Below are 22,392 nucleotides of genomic sequence, written 5' to 3'. Positions count from 1 at the left end.
GACATGTAACGCCCCTGTCCATGCCTACTCGTCCAAGTGTCTGTGGTGAAATGCACCCTGTCACACACAGAGTTTCTCAAAGAAGCGGTGATGTTGTGTGCGACATGCTGGTGGAGCGCAGGCACACCTTTCTTTGAGAAGTAGTGCCGACTGGGCATGTGGTACTGGGGCACTGCGACGGACATAAGGTCTCGAAAATCCTCTGTGTCCACCAGGCGGAAAGGCAGCATTTCTGTAGCCAAGAGCTTGCAGATGGTGAAATTCAACCTCTTAGCTTTCTCATGGCTAGGAGGAAATGGTCTTTTACTTGTCCACATCTGAGGGACCGAGGGCTGGCTATTGTGCTTAGACGGGGTTGATAAGGGTGTCCCCGGCAAACTGCCGGTCTGTGAGGAAGATGCAGGCGGACATGTTAGGTTGCCTTGATCCAAAGGTGGTGCTATCGATGTCGGACAGCGCTCAACACCAGCTGGTGTTACCACCTCCAAAGAAAATGATGACCTGCCAATCACGCTGGCTGTTGCGAGTAAAGAGATGGCAGGTCTGCGCCCCAAAACAGGTGTGACTGCTGTCCCCCCAGTCACAGAGGATGAAGAGGCCGCGGATGCACAAGATATGGCAGACGGTGGTTGGCCCGGCCGGCTAGGCCGCATTGTAGCACACTGAGCTTCCCACTGCAACTTATGCTTCATGTCCATGTGCCGGTTCATGCATGAAGTACTCAAACTATGTATTTTTTGGCCTCTACTTAGCTTTTGCTGACAAATGTTACAGATAACATGAGTTGGGTTATCTTTATCGATCTGAAAAAATGCCCAGGCTATGCAAGGCTTAGCACCCATGCGACCTGAAGAGCCACCACGACTTGTGGTGAGAGGCAGAGTTGTGTTTGAGGATGCAGTTGTTGACGTGCTTCCAGTACTACGTCTCTGTCCAGGAAGGCGCAACCTGACCTCGTCGTCACTAGCATCTTCCTCCACCTCCTCTGCTGACCTCATCTCTTGGCTGACTGTGGGTTGACAGTAAGTGGGATCTCCAACCTCATCATCATCACCCTGTGCGTTATCACACCCGTCATCCTCAGAGCCAACCTGTTCCTGCCCTGACAAAAAACTAAAGTTGTCGCTCCAATCAGGTATTTGAGTCTTATCATCGTCTTCCTCATTGTCTCCACCAACAGGAGTTACAGTTTGGGAATGAGGGTCTACATTATGGTCAGAACCTTCTGCGTCTGGTCCTGGATCCGACTCATAAAGATTCTGGGCATCAGTGCAGATCATTTCCTCATCTGGATTCACAGAAGCGCTGGAGTAGACCTCTGATTCCCAGGCTATAGTATGAGTAAACAGCTCTGCAGACTCAACCATCTGTTCTACCTCATACTCAGACGGGCAGCTGGAGATTTGGGAGCTGTGAGGAAGCAAGTGCGATTGGGGTGACACCTTTGAGGACTGGAGTATTTGTGATGTTGAAGTTAATGTGGAGGAGAGCCCACTTAAAGGAGCACTTGATATCCGTTGAAGCACCTGCTGTTTTTGTGCCTCATCTGGAATTTGTAGCGATTGGCGTGGCCGTAAGAAAGGGATCTTATCACATTGTCCGCTAAAAGAAGTAGACATTTTAGTTTGGCTGGAAGATGGTCTTTCTTCTGCAGATGTTACTGTTGCTTTAACACCTACCCCACGGACACAACCTTTTTTCCCCTTCCCAACACGCCTATTCCCCTTTCCACCAGCAGCAGGCCTTTTTCCACTCATTTTGGTGGTTAACTAATTCACAACTCTGGAGTTGTTTGCACAAAAAAACAATGGATGGGAACCGAGCAGAGCTGAGAGGCCAAACTGTGGTATTAGGCCAAAACTATTGGCTGGGTTAGATGCAGAAAAACATTATATTCAATTTGCAACCTGATGGAGGTCTGTATAGATGGATTAATAGAACAAGTCCCACACACAGCTAGAAGCCCAATATTTTTTCAGAGGTAGATGCAGAAAAAAATATATTCAGTTTGCAACCTGATGGAGGTCTGTATAGATGGATTAATAGAACAAGTCCCACACACAGCTAGAAGCCCAATATTTTTTCAGAGGTAGATGCAGAAAAAAATATATTCAGTTTGCAACTTGATGGAGGTCTGTATAGATGGATTAATAGAACAAGTCCCACACACAGCTAGAAGCCCAATATTTTTTCAGAGGTAGATGCAGAAAAAAATATATTCAGTTTGCAACCTGATGGAGGTCTCTATAGATGGATTAATAGAACAAGTCCCACACACAGCTAGAAGCCCAATATTTTTTCAGAGGTAGATGCAGAAAAAAAATATATTCAGTTTGCAACCTGATGGAGGTCTGTATAGATGGATTAATAGAACAAGTCCCACACACAGCTAGAAGCCCAATATTTTTTCAGAGGTAGATGCAGAAAAAAATATATTCAGTTTGCAACCTGATGGAGGTCTGTATAGATGGATTAATAGAACAAGTCCCACACACAGCTAGAAGCCCAATATTTTTTCAGAGGTAGATGCAGAAAAAAATATATTCAGTTTGCAACCTGATGGAGGTCTGTATAGATGGATTAATAGAACAAGTCCCACACACAGCTAGAAGCCCAATATTTTTTCAGAGCTAGATGCAGAAAAAAATTATATTCAATTTGCAACCTGATGGAGGTCAGTATAGATGAACTAATAGAATGATGCTATGCCCAAAAGATTTTACTTCACTAGGTGCAGTTAAAAAATTGGTATTCTATACACAGGTGGTATATCTTGCAACACAGATAGGCTACTCCACTGACTAACACACTCTGCAATAGGCCAAAAAGGATTAGCTTTGCTAGATTCAGCCAAATGCTGTGAAAAAAACTTGCACAGCACTGGCACAGACCTGCCTGGCAAAAACTGATAGGAACTGATGTAACCTAGTCCTGAAAAGGACTCCAATTACAATTAGTCTTTACTCCCACAAACTATCTATTTAAGAGCACAGACCTGCCTGATAAAAGTCGTAGGAAATGCTGTAACCTAGTCCTTAAAAGGACTGCAATCACAACTATTCCCTACTCCCAAGCTATCTGTAGATTTGTGCGAAAATTGGCTTGAAATTAACAAGGTATAGCGCACACAGCAACAGCGGTGCTGTCTAACACGCAGCTGCAGCAGTGAGAAAATGGTGGCGACAGGGAAAATGGCTTGGTCTTATAGGGCAAGGACATGTGACATACAATGCCAATGACACATGCCCTTGCTTGTGTGAAAAAAAGCACTTCGCTCCGTGTGTGCGCTGCTGATAGGCTGACAGATTGCACCTCCCCACTGCAAATGCGGGAAAGAGAAAAAAAAATGGAGATCTTCATTGTTCCTGCAGAGATCCATCCCCTGCCCCTCTCCCCACCCCGCTGTACACTCAAACTGCGTATTAACATTAATTTTCATCATTACTGAGAAAAAATCCAGTTATGATTTTGGTGCACGAACAGTTATCGAACATAACCTCGAACAGCCGAATTTTTCTCAAATTGTTCGTGTTCGCCGAACGGCTCGAACACCGCCCAAAACAGCTCGAATTTGAGATTGGCGAACAGTTCGAGTAGAACAACGCTCATCTCTAGTCATTACTGGTTGGTGACATTTTTAGACCCCCGCTACAAGGAGAACTTTCACTCTCTTATTCCTGAGGTGGAGAGGACTACAAAAATGGGGCAGTACCAGAAGGCCCTTCTGCTGAACTGTTAAAAAAATTCCCATCTGAACAATCTAGCGGCAGAGGACACAGTTTGTTGCCCAACCAAGGCGTACAGGCGAGAGAGATGAAACTCCAATCCAGCAGAGGCAGGGGAACTCTGTCAACGTTCTGGGACAGTTTTCTGAGACCCGCCCAGGTTACAGGCCCTGAGGCGCGGGGTACTCTCACAAGGAGTGGAAAGTTTCAAAAGATGGTGAGGGAGCACCTTGCCGATCGTACCAGCGTCCTCTGTGATTCCTCTGTGCCTTTTAATTTTTGGGTATCCAAGCTGGACACATGAAATGAATTCGCTCTGTGCGCCTTGAAGGTCCTGGCCTGCCCTGCCGCTAGCGTGTTATCGGAGCGTGTTTTTAGTGCCGCTGGGGGAATTATAACTGATAAGCGCACTCGCCTGTCAACTGACAATGCTGACAAGCTGACCCTTATCAAAATGAACAAGGGCTGGATTGGACCAGACTTCTCATCACCACAAAATGACAGCAGAGTAACATAAAGTCAAATCCACTGTGTTATTTCTGGAGGTGTATTCCCATGCACCGCTTCACACCCACACATGGGTATACGCTTCCTCAATTCGGCTTTTTTTTGCTCTTCTCCTTATCCTCAGCCTCCACCTCCACTATACCACCAGGGTGACCGTGGCCCGTTTTGCCAGCATTGCAAGTTCCTCCGTCCTAATTTTTGGCTGCTTTTGCTTGGAAGGCATAGGCAAAGACTATGGGAGACCCACTCCCCAATAATGGGTATAATGTTTTTAATATGCTGTACTGCATGGCTCTTGTAATGGGCATTAAAACCATCTTGTTAAGCTACTGCGACCTCCACCACTCTTCCAAGGGGCATTAAAACCGTCTTGTTAAGCTACTGCAACCTCCACGTCTCTTCCAATGGGCATTAAAACCATCTTGTTAAGCTACTGCGACCTCCACCACTCTTCCAGTGGGCATCAAAACTGTCTTGTTAAGCTACTGCGACCTCCACGACTCTTCCAAGGGGCATTGAAACCATCTTGTTAATGTACTGCAACCTACAAGTGTCTTCCAAGGGGCATTAAAACCGTCTTGTTAAGCTACTGCAACCTCCACGTCTCTTCCAAGGGGCATTAAAACCGTCTCGTTAAGCTACTGCGACCTCCACCGCTCTTCCAAGGGGCATTAAAACCATCTTGTTAAGCTAATGCGACCTCCACCACTATTCCCAGGGGTATTCATATTGTCTTTAGATTCCACTGCGACCTCCACGTCTCTTCCAAGGGGCATAAAAACTGTCTTGTTAAGCTACTGCCACCTCCACGTCTCTTCCAAGGGGCATGTAAATCATCTTGTTAAGCTACAGCAACCTCCACGTCTCTTCCAAGGGGCATTAAAACCGTCAAGTTAAGCTACTGCAACCTCCACCACTCTTCCAATGGGCATTAAAACGGTCTTGTTAAGCTGCTGCAACCTCCACGTCTTTTCCAAGGGACATTAAAACCGTCTTATTAAGCTACTGCGACCTCCACCACTCTTCCAAGGGGCATTAAAACCATCTTGTTAAGCTACTGCGTACTCCACCACTCTTCCAAGGGGCATTTAAACCGTCTTGTTAAGCTAATGCGACCTCCACCTCTTTTCCCAGGGGCATTGATATTGTATTTTTATTCCACTGCGACCTCCACGTCTCTTCCAAGGGGCATTAAAACCGTCTTCTTAAGCTAATGCGACCTCCACGTCTCTTCCTAGGGGCATTTAAACTATCTTGTTAAGCTACTGCAACCTCCACGTCTCTTCCAAGGGGCATTAAAACCGTGTTGTTAAGCTACTGCGACCTCCACCACTCTTCCAAGGGGCATTAAAACCGTCTTGTTAAGCCACTGCGACCTCCACCGCTCTTCCAAGGGGCATTAAAACCGTCTTGTTAAGCTACTGCGACCTCCACGACTCTTCCAAGGGGCATTGAAACCATCTTGTTAATGTACTGCAACCTCCACGTTTCTTCCAAGGGGCATTAAAACCGTCTTGTTAAGCTACTGCAACCTCCACGTCTCTTCCAAGGGGCATTAAAACCGTCTCGTTAAGCTACTGCGACCTCCACCGCTCTTCCAAGGGGCATTAAAACCATCTTGTTAAGCTAATGCGACCTCCACCACTATTCCCAGGGGTATTGATATTGTCTTTAGATTCTACTGCGACCTCCACGTCTCTTCCAAGGGGCATAAAAACTGTCTTGTTAAGCTACTGCCACCTCCACGTCTCTTCCAAGGGGCATCTAAATCATCTTGTTAAGCTACAGCAACCTCCACGTCTCTTCCAAGGGGCATTAAAACCGTCAAGTTAAGCTACTGCAACCTCCACCACTCTTCCAATGGGCATTAAAACGGTCTTGTTAAGCTGCTGCAACCTCCACGTCTTTTCCAAGGGACATTAAACCCGTCTTATTAAGCTACTGCGACCTCCACCACTCTTCCAAGGGGCATTAAAACCATCTTGTTAAGCTACTGCGTACTCCACCACTCTTCCAAGGGGCATTTAAACCGTCTTGTTAAGCTAATGCGACCTCCACCTCTTTTCCCAGGGGCATTGATATTGTATTTTTATTCCACTGCGACCTCCACGTCTCTTCCAAGGGGCATTAAAACCGTCTTCTTAAGCTAATGCGACCTCCACGTCTCTTCCTAGGGGCATTTAAACTATCTTGTTAAGCTACTGCAACCTCCACGTCTCTTCCAAGGGGCATTAAAACCGTGTTGTTAAGCTACTGCGACCTCCACCACTCTTCCAAGGGGCATTAAAACCGTCTTGTTAAGCCACTGCGACCTCCACCGCTCTTCCAAGGGGCATTAAAACCGTCTTGTTAAGCTACTGCGACCTCCACCGCTCTTCCAAGTAGCATTTAAACCGCCTTGTTAAGCTACTGCGACCTTTACCGCTCTTCCAAGGGGCATTAAAACAGTCTTGTTAAGCTAATGTGACTTCCACCACTTTTCCCAGGGGCATTGATATTGTCTTTTTATTCCACTGTGACATCCACGTCTCTTCCAAGGGACATTAAAGCCAACTTGTTAAGCTACTGCGATCTCCACGTCTCTTCCAAGGGGCATTAAAACCGTCTTGTGAAGCTACTGTATCCTCCACCGCTCTTCCAAGAGGCATTAAAACCATCTTGTTAAGCTAATGCGACCTCCACCACTTTTCCAAGGGGCATTAAAACCGTCTTGTTTAGCTAATGTGACCTCCACCACTTTTCCAAGGGGCATTAAAACCATCTTGTTAAGCTACTGCAACCTCCATGTCTCTTCAAAGGGGCATTAAAACCGTCTTGTTAAGCTACTGCGACCTCCACCACTCTTCCAAGGGGCATTAAAACCGTCTTGTTAAGCTACTGCGACCTCCACGTCTCTTCCAAGGGGCATTAAAACTGTTCTGTTAAGCTACTGCGACCTCCACCACTCTTCCAAGGGGCATTAAAACCGTCTTGTTAAGCTACTGCGACCTCCACGCCTCTTCCAAGGGGCATTAAAACCGTCTTGTTAAGCTACTGTGACTTCCACCGCTCTTCCAAGGGGCATTAAAACCATCTTGTTAAGCTACTGCGACCTCCACCGCTCTTCCAAGGGGCATTAAAACTGTCTTGTTAAGCTAATGCGACCTCCAGCACTTTTCCAAGGGGCATTAAAACCATCTTGTTAAGCTACTACAACCTCCATGTCTCTTCCAAGGGGCATTAAAACCATCTTTTTAAGCTACTTTGACCTCCACCACTCTTCCAAGGGGCATTATAACCGTATTGTTAAGCTACTGGTACCTCCACCATTTTTCCCAGGGGCATTGATATTGTCTTTTTTTTCCACTGCGACCTCCACGTCTCTTCCAAGGGACATTAAAACCGTCTTGTTACGCTACTGCGACCTCCACGTCTCTTCCAAGGGGCATTTTAATCATCTTGTTAAGCTACTGGGACCTCCATGTCTCTTCCAAGGGGCATTAAAACCGTCTTATTAACCTACTGCGACCTCCACCACTCTTCCAAGGGGCATAAAAACCGTCTTGTTAAGCTACTGCGACTTCCACCGCTCTTCCAAGGGGCATTAAAATCGTCTTGTTAAGCTACTGCGACCTCCACCGGTCTTCCAAGGGGCATTAAAATCGTCTTGTTAAGCTAATGCGACCTCCACCACTTCTCCAAGGGGCATTATAACCGTCCTGTTAAGCTAATGCGACCTCCACCACTTTTCCAAGGGGCATTAAAACCGTCTTGTTAAGCTACTGCGACCTCCACCACTCTTCCAAGGGGCATTAAAACCGTCTTGTTAAGCTACTGCGTACTCCACCGCTCTTCCAAGGGGCATTAAAACCATCTTGTTAAGCTAATACCACCTCCACCACTTATCCCAGGGGCATTGATATTGTCTTTTTATTCCACTGCGACCTCCACATCTCTTCCAAGTGGCATTAAAACCATCTTGTTAAGCTACTGCGACCTCCACGTCTCTTCCAAGGGGCATTTAAACCGTTTTGTTAATCTCCTGCAACCTCCATGTCTCTTCCAAGGGGCATTAAAACCGTCTTGTTAAGCTACTGCGACCTCCACCACTCTTCCAAAGGGCATTAAAACCGTCTTGTTAAGCTTCTGCGACCTCCACCACTTTTCCAAGGGGCATTAAAACCGTCCTGTTAAGCTAATGCGACCTCCACCACTTTTCCAAGGGGCATTAAAACCGTCTTTTTAAGCTACTGTGACCTCCACCACTCTTCCAAAGGGCATTAAAACCGTCTTGTTAAGCTACTGCGTACTCCACCGCTCTTCCAAGGGGCATTAAAACCGTCTTGTTAAGCTAATACCACCTCCACCACTTATCCCAGGGGCATTGATATTGTCTTTTTATTCCACTGCGACCTCCACATCTCTTCCAAGTGGCATTAAAACCGTCTTGTTAAGCTACTGCGACCTCCACGTCTCTTCCAAGGGGCATTTAAACCGTTTTGTTAAGCTCCTGCAGCCTCCATGTCTCTTCCAAGGGGCATTAAAACCATCTTGTTAAGCTACTGCGACCTCCACCACTCTTCCGAAGGGCATTAAAACCGTCTTGTTAAGCTACTGCGACCTCCACCGCTCTTCCAAGGGGCATTTAAACCGTCTTGTTAAGCTACTGCGACCTCCACCGCTCTTCCAAGGGGCATTAAAACCATCTTGTTAAGCTAATGCGACCTCCACCACTTTTCCCAGGGGCATTGATATTGTCTTTTTATTCCACTGCGACCTCCACGTCTCTTCCAAGGGGCATTAAAACCGTCTTGTTAAGCTACTGCGACCTCCACCACTTTTTCAAGGGGCATTGATATTGTCTTTTTATTCCACTGCGAACTCCACCATTCTTCCAACGGGCATTGCATTTCCTCCTAATGTTAGTCAGCTTTTGCTTTTCAATGCATAGGCGAACACTAAGGGAGACCCACTCCCCAATAATGAGTAGAAGGTTTTTAGTATGCTGTAATCCACGTCTGTTTCAAGGGGCATTTTAGTTCCTCGTAATTTTTGGAAAGCCTTCCATTCACTACTTAGGCCAACAGTGCACAGGAGACCCAGTTGTTATAAATGGAAAAAATGGTTTAGTTAAGATCTTCTGACCTCGATGTCACTTCCAAGGGGCATTGGAGTGCCTCGAAATTTTTGGTAGGCATTGCACTCACTGCATGCCCTATTACTGTGTAGCCGAACTTCTCCTTTTGTTACAGAAACATATCTGACTAGACATGTGTGGTTGACTGGCCTGATATGGATGTGAATCGTCCCTGTTCCTCCTGCTCTTTCTCCTTTGCCACCACCTCATCCATCATTCATCACCTGAAGCTTTGTTTTAACGGGAGTAATAGAACTGGGATAGTAGCAGGAAAACATCCAGCAATTCTCGGAGGAGGTAGGATATGCGCCAAAACGCTGACCACCTCAGGCCTAGCCGCTACTACATACATGCGCTTACATTCCAAGAAAACAAAGCAGATGCTAACTTCTATCATCATCACCCTCCTCACCTTGGATCTCTCAACTCCCCTGATGGAGAAGCCAGGGCCCACCGGAGGAGTCTGGTTCTCTGGTGGGATCGTCCAATGCTGCCCTAAAGCAGGCCGGGCTAAGAAAAGTGTGTGGGGGGGATGTTCCAAGGAGAAATAGGGGTGGCTGGGGACCGTTTATCGACACCCAGAGGCCCCCAGGCAGCTGGGGACCATGTGTGGACACTCGGCCGCGGGGTGGCTGGGGACCGAGTATGGATTCCCGGCGACCCCTGGCGGCTGGGGACCGAGCGTGGACACCCGACTGCCGGGCGGCTGGGGACTGAGTATGGATACCAGGCCGCCGATGCAGCCATGACATGGTGGCTGGGGTCTGTCTCCACATGCCTAAAAGGCCCAATTTCAAGTGCAAGCAAGCTAGCAGTATGGTATTGCAGCCTGGGGGTGAGTGGGTGGCAGGTTACACACTTACGCTTGCATTCCAAGAAAACAAAGCAGGTGCTAACTTCTATCATCATCATCATGCTCCTCACCTTGGCACTCTCAACTCCCCTGATGGAGAAGCAAGGGCCTACCGGAGGAGTCTGGTTCTCTGGTGGGCTCGTCCAATGCTGCCCTAAAGCAGGCCGGGCTAAGAAACGTGTGGGAGGATGTTCCAAGGAAAAGTAGGGGTGGCTGGGGACCGTTTATGGACACCCAGACGCCCCCAGGCAGCTGGGGACCGTGTGTGGACACCCGGCCGCTGGGCGGCTGGGGACCGAGTATGGACACGCGGCCGCCCCCTGGCAGCTGGGGACCAAGCGTGGACACCCGGCCACCAGACGGCTGGGTACTGAGTATGGATACCTCGCTGCCGAAGCAGCCATGAGGTAGAGGCCAGCTTTGGCCTCCTCCAAACTAAAAGGCCCCATTTCAAGTGCAAGCAAGCTAGCAGTATGGTATTGCAGCCTGGGGGTGGGTGGGTGGCAGGCTGCATACTTGCGCTTGCATTGTAAGGAATGGGGGAGGTACAATTGAACACTGCCCTGGGACAAGGACTTGAACGGGGATAGTTGCAAGTCTGCATCTTCTGATGCGGAAAGGATCACTTCTGATGGGCACACTTTTAGGCAGTGACCTGGGTGTCAGAGATGTTTCCAGGGGTCTTCCCCATGCTGTTCCCATGTCTTTTCAGCACTGTATGCATGTGTCACACAGCACATGGCCAGATAAGATTGTAAAATGTTAAAATGACATTTCCCGGTGAAAGCATTTGTCACGGTTGAAATCAATACAGAAGAGCAAAAACGCATAAAAAATGCTACTTGTGAACATAGCCCAAGGTGTGGAGGAGTATTTTTATTTTTGGTTATTTATTTTACCTTATACACAAGTCTTTACCCTGGAAAGGAAGTTCCTTAACATATTTCACAGGAAAACTGTTTCAGTTTCGTTTTTGAACGTCTTATTGTGAGCCTGTAAAAGTGGCTTAATACCTCTGACCACGTTGTGGACAGCAGTTACCTGGGGGTCAGAAATGCTTCCTGTGGCGATGCCCATGCTGTCCCCATGTCTTTTGAGCACTGTCACTATCGTTTTGGGCACTTATTTAGGCTTTCTACAGACTGCATGGGGTGCCATCGCAAAAATGCTCGGGTCTCCCATAGACTAACATTGGGTTCGTTGCTCGGGTCGAGCACCCGAGTATCACGGAGAGCTCGGCCTGAGCTTCGAGCACCTGAGCATTTTAGTGCTCGCTCAACACTACTCATGATCAATAAAGGAGAAGGCTGAAAACTCCTTTAAATTTAGACCAATAAAATTAGTCTAATCAGCTCTTTAAGAAATTGTTCTCTGTAGAATTATGTTAAGGGGTACACAACCATTGCTTCAATTAATATATATATTTTTTTAACCAGGTATCAGATGATGAGCAAACATAATACTCGTTTATGTGCGGCAGATGGTTGGACAAATTTTATTCCTCATTGTGAAGGTAACTGGAAACAATTAATGTACATTTATATGCAGATTTCCATTCCTCAATGCACAAATTATCAACTACTCTGATCTTATTATTACGGATTTCTAGTTCTTTCTTTTCTTTTCAGTGTATAACAGTTTAGTAGTTTTAACACCCTGCATCTCCCTGACATATATATCTGTCAAAGAGAGAGTGGGTGTATGGATCGGACTCAGCAGGAGCTGAGCCACCACCACACAGGGCAGATGTTGATTGACTGTGTTGTACAGCAAGTACCTGCCTCAATCAGCAATGTTCAGTGCTAGCCATGATCACTGCTGTTTAACCACTTACATGCTGCTGTCAATCTCTGACAGTTATTTAAATGGCGAAATCTTGATGGTGCGTACATTTGGGTGCCTACTGGCCTCCTTTTGCAATTTTGTAGGGTAAAATAAGGTGTGTCCCATGCACCACTCTGTGTCCCTTGCTGACTTGGTACAGCGCCTCCACTAGGTTATAAAAATCCAAGGTACTAGGTAACTTCCTTTCACAAAAATTATTTTTATGAACATAAGTGTAAACACAGGAAAATTAGCAACGTTTCGGCAATGCAGGGCCTTTGTCAAGTCAAGAAAAAAAGTGCATAGTCAAATAACACAAGACAGAAGTATTTATAGTGAATCAGTCATGGACCAATCCCCTTGACTCCCCCTGTTCGTCCAACCTCTGTTACCATAAAGACACTAAGACAAGAATTAAAATGAATATAAAATACAGAAAAGAGAACATCAAAGGGCACTGATGGAATGGTAATTCATAAATATATAATCCCGGATGAAGGGAAGCACAGGAACAATCCCACCTCAAATTATCTGTTGTTAAGAAACTTGCAATTCATATTACATCATTAGCATAAGTATATGCCCAGTTACACCCCTTCCAACCTATAGTATATATTGTTTCAAACTTGCTCATTTGCCTAGCAAGCACTGTCATGGACTATTGATTCAGTCACAATCACATCTGAATGGCAGGGGTGGGTCCATCTTATTTAAAAAAAAATGTTGTTGGGTATAATGACAGTGAGATCCCTGTTGTGAGTATAATATCTCTTTTTTTTCTTTTTCTCTTTTTTTCTTTTTTTCCTTTCCTTTTTTTCTTTATGTCTATTTGTTGTTCTTAGTCTTTTTCCTTTCTCCCCCACCTGTCACGCAAGGTATACGGAAGGACTCAGTGCAACACAAAGGGAAGAGGGAAAGGGAGCCCAGACTCTAGGGAAAGGGGGGAGTGGAGACCTCCTAGTCGGGTCTAGTGTCACCCTGTCTCCCTTATTGACCCTATATTGGCTCTTAACCAATCGCCACATGCGTACCTCGCCCTGTTTTTCCCTGGCATTAGAATCAGGCTAGGGAAAGGAGGAGATGAACACTAGTCGACCCCCACTGAACACTAAAGACAACAAGGGATGACAAACAGGGGAAATTGCTTATCTTTAGATGACACCAGACAAATGCGCACACGTCCTCAGGCACCAGAGAGTAAGCATTACTGCTCTTGCTGAAGCCTTCACAAGAAGTAAATGAATATCACCGGCACCTCCCTCTGATACACAGCAGGTATTTATACACCCAGACCAGGGAGTTAATTAGCTAGAGGAAGGTAACTGCTGGGTCCTAGAGACAGCCTCTAAGAAGATGTCTGTAATGCCAAACATAGAGATCTCCTGCGGTCAACTGCAGGGCGACTGTCTGTCACTTCTGACACACCCGTGACACCACCCTTCCCCCCTTTTCAAAAATATGCTTTCCTTTCTTGTGAATTTTCTTTTTTTCTTTTTTTTGTCCTTTTTATTTCCTTTTTCCCCCTTTTTCCTTTCTCTTTCTCTTCCGTTCCTTAACCCTTATGTCCTTCCATTTTCCTCCTCTTCTCTTTTTCTTTTTTTTTCTTTTACTTTTTCTTACTTTCTCCTTATTTCTATTACTTCTGTTTCTATTTCTATATCTATTTGCCTTCTCTGCCTTTTTTTGTTCTACTTTCCATCTCCCTGTTTTACCCTATTGACATTGAAACACTGGTGCTATTATGTAGATGGCAGAGTCTCGCACTATAGGTATACACAGATATTCCTCTACATGGTCTGCCATTGACAAATAGCAATAGATGATACAACAAACCCTATTGTGATTTAATTAGATCAATGTATGATAACCTAACAACTGAAGCGTATCCTTTCTTCACGGTCTGTCTGGTCAGTTTGTGATAGGAGTGAGGCAATGACATCATAGGAGGAGCTATCATGGCACACTGGTCATGTGACCGGCGGGACTGCATGTGACCATGGCGATCACATAACATAACCATGGGAGGTGCTATTGTGATGCGCTGGTAACGTGACTGCCAATGCTGCATGGGACAATGGCAATCATGTGACATATAATGATGACATCATGATCTGCCCCATGACAGAAAAATTCTAGCATTACGATTGGTTTCATACAGTTAAAGGTGACATAGCAATAATGGGTTGAATAGGATATGTTATACAACAATCACTGAGCAGCTTTTGTAAATAAGATGGGCCCACCCTGTCTACCATGCCTGATAGTCCCTGACAGTGCTTCCCAGGCAAATGGGCAGGTTTGAAACAATATATACTATTGGCTTGAGGGGGTGTAACTGGGCATATACCTATACTAATGATGCAATCTGAAGTGTAAGTTTCTTAACAACAGATATGGTGAGGTGGGATTGTTCCTGTGCTTCCCTTCATCCGGGATTATGTAGTTACCAATTACCCGTACAACAGTGACCTTTGATATTTTCTCTTTTCTGTATTTTATATTGATTTTAATTCTTGTTGTAGTGTCTCTATGGTAATAGAGGTTGGTCCAACAGGAATCATAGAATCATAGAATGGTAGAGTTGGAAGGGACCTCCTGGGTCATCTGGTCCAACCCCCTGCTCAAAGCAGGATTCACTAAATCATCTCAGACAGATGTCTGTCCAGCCTCTGTTTGAAGACGTCCATTGAAGGGGAACTCACCACCTCTCGTGGCAGCCTGTTCCACTCATTAATCACCCTAACTGTCAAAAAGTTTTTTCTAATATCTAATCTGTGTCTCCTCCCATTTAGTTTCATCCCATTGCTTCTAGTCTTTCCTTGTGCAAATGAGAATAAAGATGATCCTTCTACAATGTGACAGCCCTTGACATATTTGTAGACAGCTATTAAGTCTCCTCTCAGTCTTCTTTTTTGCAAGCTAAACATTCCCAAATCCTGCAACCGTTCCTCATAGGACATGGTTTGCAAACCAGTCACCATTCTGGTCGCTCTTCTCTGAACTTGCTCCAGTTTGTCTATGTCTTTTTTAAAATGTGGTGCCCAAAACTGTACACAGTATTCCAGATGAGGTCTGACCAAAGAGGAGTAAAGACCGATAATGACTTCACGTGATCTAGACTGTATGCTTCTGTTAATACATCCCAGAATTGTATTTGCCTTTTTTGCTGCTGCATCACACTGTTGACTCATGTTCAGTCTATGATCTATTAGTATACCTAAGTCTTTTTCACATGTACTGTTGCTTAGCTCTATTCCTCCCATTCTGTATATGCTTTATTCATTTTTATTGCCCAGATGTAGTACTTTGCATTTTTCCCTGTTAAAAACCATTCTGTTGGTTGCTGCCCACTGCTCCAGTTTATTTAGGTCTTTTTGAATCCTCTCTCTCTCTTCTCTAGTATTAGCTATCCCTCCTAGCTTTGTGTCATCAGCAAATTTAATCAGTTTACCCTCAATTCCTTCATCTAAATCATTGATAAAGATGTTGAACAATACAGGTCCCAGGACGGAGCCCTGTGGTACCCCACTTGAGACATTCATCCAGCTGGATGTGAAGCCATTTACAACCACCCTTTGAGTCCGATCACTAAGCCAGTTATGAATCCACCTAACAGTTGCCTGGTCCATTGCATACTTGGTCATTTTTTCAATAAGGATGGTGTGAGATACTTTGTCAAATGCTTTGCTGAAGTCAAGATATACTATATCTACAGCATTTCCCTGATCCACCCAGTCAGTGATTCTGTCATAGAAGGAAATTAAGTTAGTCTGACATGACTTGTTAGTTACAAACCCATGCTGACTCTGGTTAATCACTTCATTCTTATCCAGGTACTTACATACATGTTGTTTAATAATTTGTTCAAAGATCTTTCCTGGTATAGAAGTCAGACTCACCGGCCTATAGTTCCCTGGGTCCACCTTCTTCCCCTTTTTGAAGATAGGAACAACATTTGCTCTTCTCCAGTCTTCTGGGACTTCTCCTGTTCTCCAAGAATTTTCAAAGATTATGGAGAGTGGTTCTAAAATTTCTTCTACGATCTCCTTCAGTACTCTGGGGTGTAATTCATCTGGACCTGGAGACTTGAACTCATTTATGGTAGCTAAATATTCCCTCACAATCTTTCTGTTTACAGATAACTTGGATTCCTCTATTCCTTTAAAAGGACAGTGAAGATCAGTTGATGTTACATTTTCTTTCTGAGAGAAAACAGATGCAAAATAGGAATTAAAAAGTTCGGCCTTCTCAACATCCTCTCTTACCATTTCTCCATTTTCATCCTGTAAAAATCCTATAGCATCTTTGACTTTTCTTTTACTTTTGACATACCCCCAAAATCCTTTTTTATTGTTTTTGACATCTCTTGAAAGCCTTAATTCATTGTCAGCTTTAGCTAACCTGATACGTGCCCTGCAGGATCTGCAGACTGCATTATAATCTTCTTTAGATATGCCTCCCTCTTTCCATTTAATAAACATTTCTTTCTTTCTTTTTAGCATGTGTTTAAGTTCTGTGTTCATCCATCCTGGTTTCCTTAAATGCTTCCCATTCTTCCTACTTTTCGGGATTGTTAACGATTGTGCTTTGAGAATCTCATTTTTAAAAATTTCCCATCCTTCCTGGACATTTTTGTCCTTAAGGACATCCAGCCATTGGATCCCTCCTATTCTCTTTCTGAGTCTCTTAAAATCTGCCTTTCTAAAATCTAACCTTGAAGTTTGAGTCTTCACATGTCTTCCTCCTCTAGTTATCCAAAATTCTATAATAGCATGATCGCTGCCTCCTAGGATCCCAGCCACCTTTACCTCCTCAACCATTTCCTCCCTGTTTATAAGGATTAGATCCAAAGTAGCAGATCCCCTTGTTTTCTCCCCTACCTTTTGGAAGATAAAGTTGTCAGCAAGAGAGGATAAGAATTTGCTTGACCTGTTAGTTTTACTTGAGAGAGATTCCCAACAAATGTCTGGATAGTTGAAATCTCCCATGACCACTACGTCATATTTTTTGGAGAACTTGGTCATTTGATACATAAAGAGTTCATCCATATCTTCAGCTTGCCCAGGTGGCCTGTAGTAAATGCCTACAATGGTGTCCTTTCCGTTGTTCTCTCCTTGTATTCTTACCCAAACAGTTTCCACAGAACTCCCAGTCTCTGAAGCTTCAATGTCTGTGCAGATATACGCTTTTCTAACATACAATGCAACACCTCCTCCTCGTTTATCAAGTCTGTTTCTTGCAAATAAGTTGTATCCTTTTAGCCTTTTATTCCAATCATGTGTATCATCCCACCAAGTTTCAGTGATTCCAATGACATCATATTCCTTTTCCTGCATTAGTAGTTCCAATTCTCCTTGTTTGTTGCCCATGCTTTGTGCATTTGTATAAAAACATTTTAGTTTGTGATTGGTTTCTCTTCCTCCCATATTTTTTTTATTTAAATTGTTTTGTCTTTGTTCTTCCTTTCCACTTCCAGTAGCAGAGATCTCAATAGTATTTGTCAGCTGTATGGCTTTTTCTGGCCTTTTGCTTCCCTTCCCTCATTGTTCTAGTTTAAAGCTCTTCTGATGAGTGTAGCAAGGCGACTTCCAAATACATGTTTTCCAGTCTTCGTAAGGTGCACCCCATCTCTAGCAAGTAGTCCATCGTATAGGTAATTCATTCCGTGATCCAGAAATCCAAATCCTTGTTGACGGCACCATCGACGTAGCCAGTTGTTCACCTGTAGAATCTTATTCCACCTCATTGTTCCATGGCCATCCACTGGGAGGATGGATGAGAAGACCACCTGCGCTCCCAATTCTTTCACTTTCTTGCCTAAGTCTTCAAAGTCACTGCAGATGGTTTCCAGGTCCTTTCTTGCGGTGTCATTTGTCCCCACATGTATTAGCAGGAATGGGTAGTGATCTGTAGGTCTGAAGAGTCTTGATATCCTGTCAGACACATCTTTAATTTTTGCTCCTGGAAGACAGCACATTTCTCTTGAGGTTATGTCTGGTCTGCAGATAGCGGCCTCTGTTCCTCTTAACAGGGAATCCCCCATGACCACCACTCTCCGTTTTTTCTTCACAACATTCTTCTTTTTCCATCCAGGAGGATTCTGAGGGCTTACAAGGTTATTCATTGCTGGCAAAGTCTTATTTTGCTGTATTTCTTCATGGTTCTCCTGCGTGAGAGCCTGGTACTGGTTCCTGAGCAGTATGGGTGCTGACTGCTTCTCGATCCTCCTGCTTCTGTGGGTCACATGCTTCCATTCCTCTGTTTCGTCAGGTGCAATTCGAATTTCTTCTCTTTCTGAATCATGAAGAGATAATTCTGCTCTGTCTAAGAACTCTTCACCTTCCTTAATGATTTTCAAGGTAGTTAACCTCTCTTCTAGATTTCGCAACTTTTCCTCCAACAGGGACACAAGCTTGCATTTCTGGCATGAGAAGTTTGGCTTTTCCACTGGCAAGTCTGTGAACATGTAGCAGGATATGCAGCTCACCAAATGGCTCCAGGACTCTTCCATGTTCTTATTGTTAATGTTCTGAAAACAGTGAAAAAAGCTTAAAAAAAAAGCTTCAAAATGCGCGCGCCAGTAGGCGCGCGGTTTACCGATGTCCTCTTTTCAGCTCCAACAGCCAAAATCCAGTGTTCTTTGAGCTCGTGGAGACTCTTCACTTACCCCAAAATGCAGTGGGAATGTGCAAATTATCTCCTCAGGACTCCTCCCCTGGTTTACCGATGTCCTCTTTTCAGCTCCAACAGCCAAAATCCAGTGTTCTTTGAGCTCGCGGAGACTCTTCACTTACCCCAAAATGCAGTGAGAATATGCAAATTATCTCCTCAGGACTCCTCCCATGGAAGAATCAAGGGGATTGGTCCATTAATAATTCACTATAAATACTTCTGTCTTGTATTATTTGACCATGTACTTTTTTCTTGACTTGACAAAGACGCTGCATGGCCGAAACATTGCTAATTTTCCTGTGTGTACACTGATGTCAGTAAAAATAATTTATGTGGAAGGAAAATACCTGTGCTTTGGATTTTTGTAGTACATGCAATTTTTTAGGGGGTCAATGGGTTGCCATGGGAGCTGGTTCCCTGTGAATGCCCCCGTCACACCCATCTTGATGCCTTTGTGAAGCCCAGCCACTAGCTGGAGTTTTTAGAAGATTGTGTTTTTTACTATATAAGGCAATAATTAAAAATTGCAGTACTATAGCTTCCAATCTTCCCAGAACCAGCAAGACTATTTCAATTTGTGGGAGCTGTCCTGGGAGGTCAGAGCGGTGTCCGATTTCCTCTCATTCTGTACAATGTCTTCTCTCCTGCCGTCTTCATTGCTCTGTAGTTCCTCCTCCTCGGTGTGTTGGCCAAATGTAAGATTACGTTTGGCAATGTGTGATTTGAAAATCTTGAATCTGAGCTCTTTACACACTTACATTCTATTAAATAAACAATTCTTCTCTTTTCTTGTGATCTGATCTCCCCGGGACTTAAACTCCCAACTTGCATCATTGTAGGAAGTAGCAAATGCTAAGAACCAAAGACTGTACAAGGTTGTGAGAATTTTCTATATTTAAATGTGCACTGGATGTTCCTAAATTGCAGACATATTTTACTGGAACATAGAGCTATATCTTTAGCGTGGTGTTTACTGTTTAAGTGTTTGCAACCTTGCGATTTATTATTCTTTTGCATGCTTGTCACACTTGAATGTTTCAGATCACAAAAAAATTTAAATATTAGACAAAGATAACACAAGTAAACATACAATGCAGTATTTAAATGAAGGTGTTTATTATTAAGAGGAAAAGAAATCCAAACCTCCTCTGCCCTGTGTGAAAAAGTGAATGACCCCTTAACCTAATAATTGGTTGGGCCACCATTAGCAGCAACAACTGCAATCAAGTGTTTGTGATAACTGGCAATGAGTCTTTTACAATGCTCTAGAGGAATTTTGGCCCTCTCATCTTTGCAAAATTGTTGTAATTCAGACCGCCGCTCGTGCTCACCGCTTCCAGGTTCCAAAATTGCAGGCCACGTGTCCGCCCACAGATCACGTGACTCAGGATCAAATGTGCATCACCACAGGTGCTGAAAGTTAGGAGAGTGCAGCCCCCGTCCGCAGGTCCTGAGTTGAGCAGACAAAGGGGAATTTTATAGTGGGGGGATTTAAGAATGATTAGCTAGAAGCTGCTCCTGCTCCTAACCCCCAAAGGGAAACTGAAAGTGGTCCAAATTAAATAAAAAAGTCTATAGGGCGCTAAAAGAATGAACACTAGAGGTGGAAAAAATTTTTAGGGCTAAAAAATAAATGTAATGAGCCTTTTCCACAACGCGTTTCGATAGTGAACTAACTTCCTCAGGTGGTACAAGGGTATGAGCACAAACATAAAATATATATAGACAAAGATTCACAGTGATTGGTTGATACTAATTAGTTAACCTGGGTCCAAACAAAGGAAACCCTTCATGTGCTGGTGCGAAGTGTCCACATTGGTTTCACATAAGCCACCTTCACATGAATACAAAGTATCAAAAACACATTGGATAAGGTATAGGATATGGCAATACATGTTGATAAACAGTTATACAAAAATACATCTGTAGTGCCTACATCAATTTCATAGAAATCACTTACACATAAGTACAAAAAATCAAAACATATTAAGTGAGATATAGAATGAAGCAATACATGTTAAAAAACAGTTATTCAAAACTGTATCATAAAAAAGAAAGAAAAAAAAAAAATTTAAAACATAGCAATAATAATTCCATTAGAAAGGAGAAGGAAATGACCTTAAGAGGTGGTTACATTTTGAACGGTCAAATTCAGACCCTCAGGGGCCAACGTGCCCAACTTGAAGATCCAGAAACTTTCTTTATTAATCAAACTCACTAATCGGTCGGGGACAGTATCAGGTATGTGGTCTATAAAAGTAAGCCTCATATCTCCTGGATCTTTTTGATGAACAATGCTAAAATGTTTGGATACGCTGTGTAATTGATAACCTATCCGAATGTTATGTTTATTTTTATTTAGACGTGCGTGCATCGTTTGTATCGTTCGACCCACGTACTGGAGGTTGCAAATGCACTCAAGTAAATAGATCACATATGTCGACTGACAATTCACATCGTGTTTGATAAAGAATTTATTTCCTGTGGTATATGATGAAAAATTATTTTGATTACCATTTTGAATGACTCTACAACATAAACATTAAGGCATATTACATGGAAGACACCCCGAACAGACGCCCTCTTGTGAGGGTTGTATTCTAGATTTCAGGGATGTATTACTTGGTGCTATTAAGTTTCGCAAATTTCTGTTCTTCCTATAAATAATGCTCGGCTTGTTAGGTATAAAGGGTCCTAAAATGGGGTCACCCTTCAAGATAAACCAGAATTAATCCAAAATATTATGGATGGTAACTAGTGTTGAGCGAGCATGCTCGAGACTGCTCGTTACTCACCCAAGCATCACACTACTCGGAATGTTCGGCGAGCAGCGAGCATTTCCGGGTTACTCGGGCAGGAGCTCGGGTCTCCGCACTGCATGTTTGGCGCTCTTTACAGAGCCAATGAACATGCAGGGATTGCCAGCCAGTCACTGTAATGCCGCAGCCATGTTGTTTGTGGGCATTACCGTGATTGGCTGGCCGCACAGCGTCACCTCGAGTATTTAAAACCGGGCGCCGCCATCTTGGACACAGTCGCTCTGGATCAGACAGTGTAGGGTCAGTGCTGCTGAGTTAGGGAGAGATATATAGTGCGAAATAGGTAGTGTAGGGTCTCTAAAGCCTGCCAAATCAAGCAAACAGTCTTTCTCAGGACTAATATCCATCCCAGATATCAGGCAGGCAGGCAGGCAGGCTGTATAGGAGAGGCAGTGGTTATACCAGCAAACGCTGCATTACAGTCCTGTGTGCTCCTGTTGGTCAAATTGCTAGACTTATCAACCAGGTCTCAGGGGCCAGGAAAATGTTTTTTTTTTTTTCATCTAAATCCTGTGTTTTTCTTTTTTCCTCAGTCAGACAGTACAAATACCCGTCTTATTAACCTTTTGGTATTTTTTCCCCCTCCCAAAAAAATTTGAGTGTGTCTGTGACTGTTCACATACCAATATATCTGTTTAAAAGAGTCTGGAGTAGGCCAGAAAAATAGAACTGTGGTTTTGCAGTTCCACGGGTCAAATCTCTGTATTATCCTGTTTTTGGCATTTTTTGCCGTAAAAAAAACAGTAATAGTGTCTCCCTGACTGGTCAGACACCAATATATCTGTTTAAAAGAGTCTTGTGTAGGCCAGAAAAATAGAACTGTGGTTTTGCAGTTCCACGGGTCAAATCTCTGTATTATCCACTTTTGGGTCTTTT

At 44.1% G+C, this 22,392-nt stretch overlaps 1 protein-coding gene across 3 annotated transcripts in view; it reads left to right on the top strand.

Moving 5' to 3' along the window:
* Positions 1-22,392, top strand: part of LOC141156680 (complement factor H-related protein 1-like) — a 494,422-nt gene that overhangs the window by 174,712 nt on the left and 297,318 nt on the right. For all 3 annotated transcript variants that reach the window (XM_073642923.1, XM_073642922.1, XM_073642920.1), the window contains exon 4: positions 11,638-11,714. In XM_073642923.1, coding sequence (XP_073499024.1) covers positions 11,638-11,714 — 77 coding nt within the window. The remainder of the gene's footprint in view (positions 1-11,637; positions 11,715-22,392) is intronic.

The sequence above is a fragment of the Phyllobates terribilis genome, unplaced genomic scaffold (genome assembly GCF_046119375.1).
Source record: "Phyllobates terribilis strain yellow unplaced genomic scaffold, ASM4611937v1 Scaffold_8__6_contigs__length_399053987, whole genome shotgun sequence".
Classification (NCBI taxonomy): domain Eukaryota; kingdom Metazoa; phylum Chordata; class Amphibia; order Anura; family Dendrobatidae; genus Phyllobates; species Phyllobates terribilis.
The sequence above is the reverse complement of the archived record's forward strand: the minus strand, read 5'-3'. Positions and strand labels throughout refer to the sequence as shown.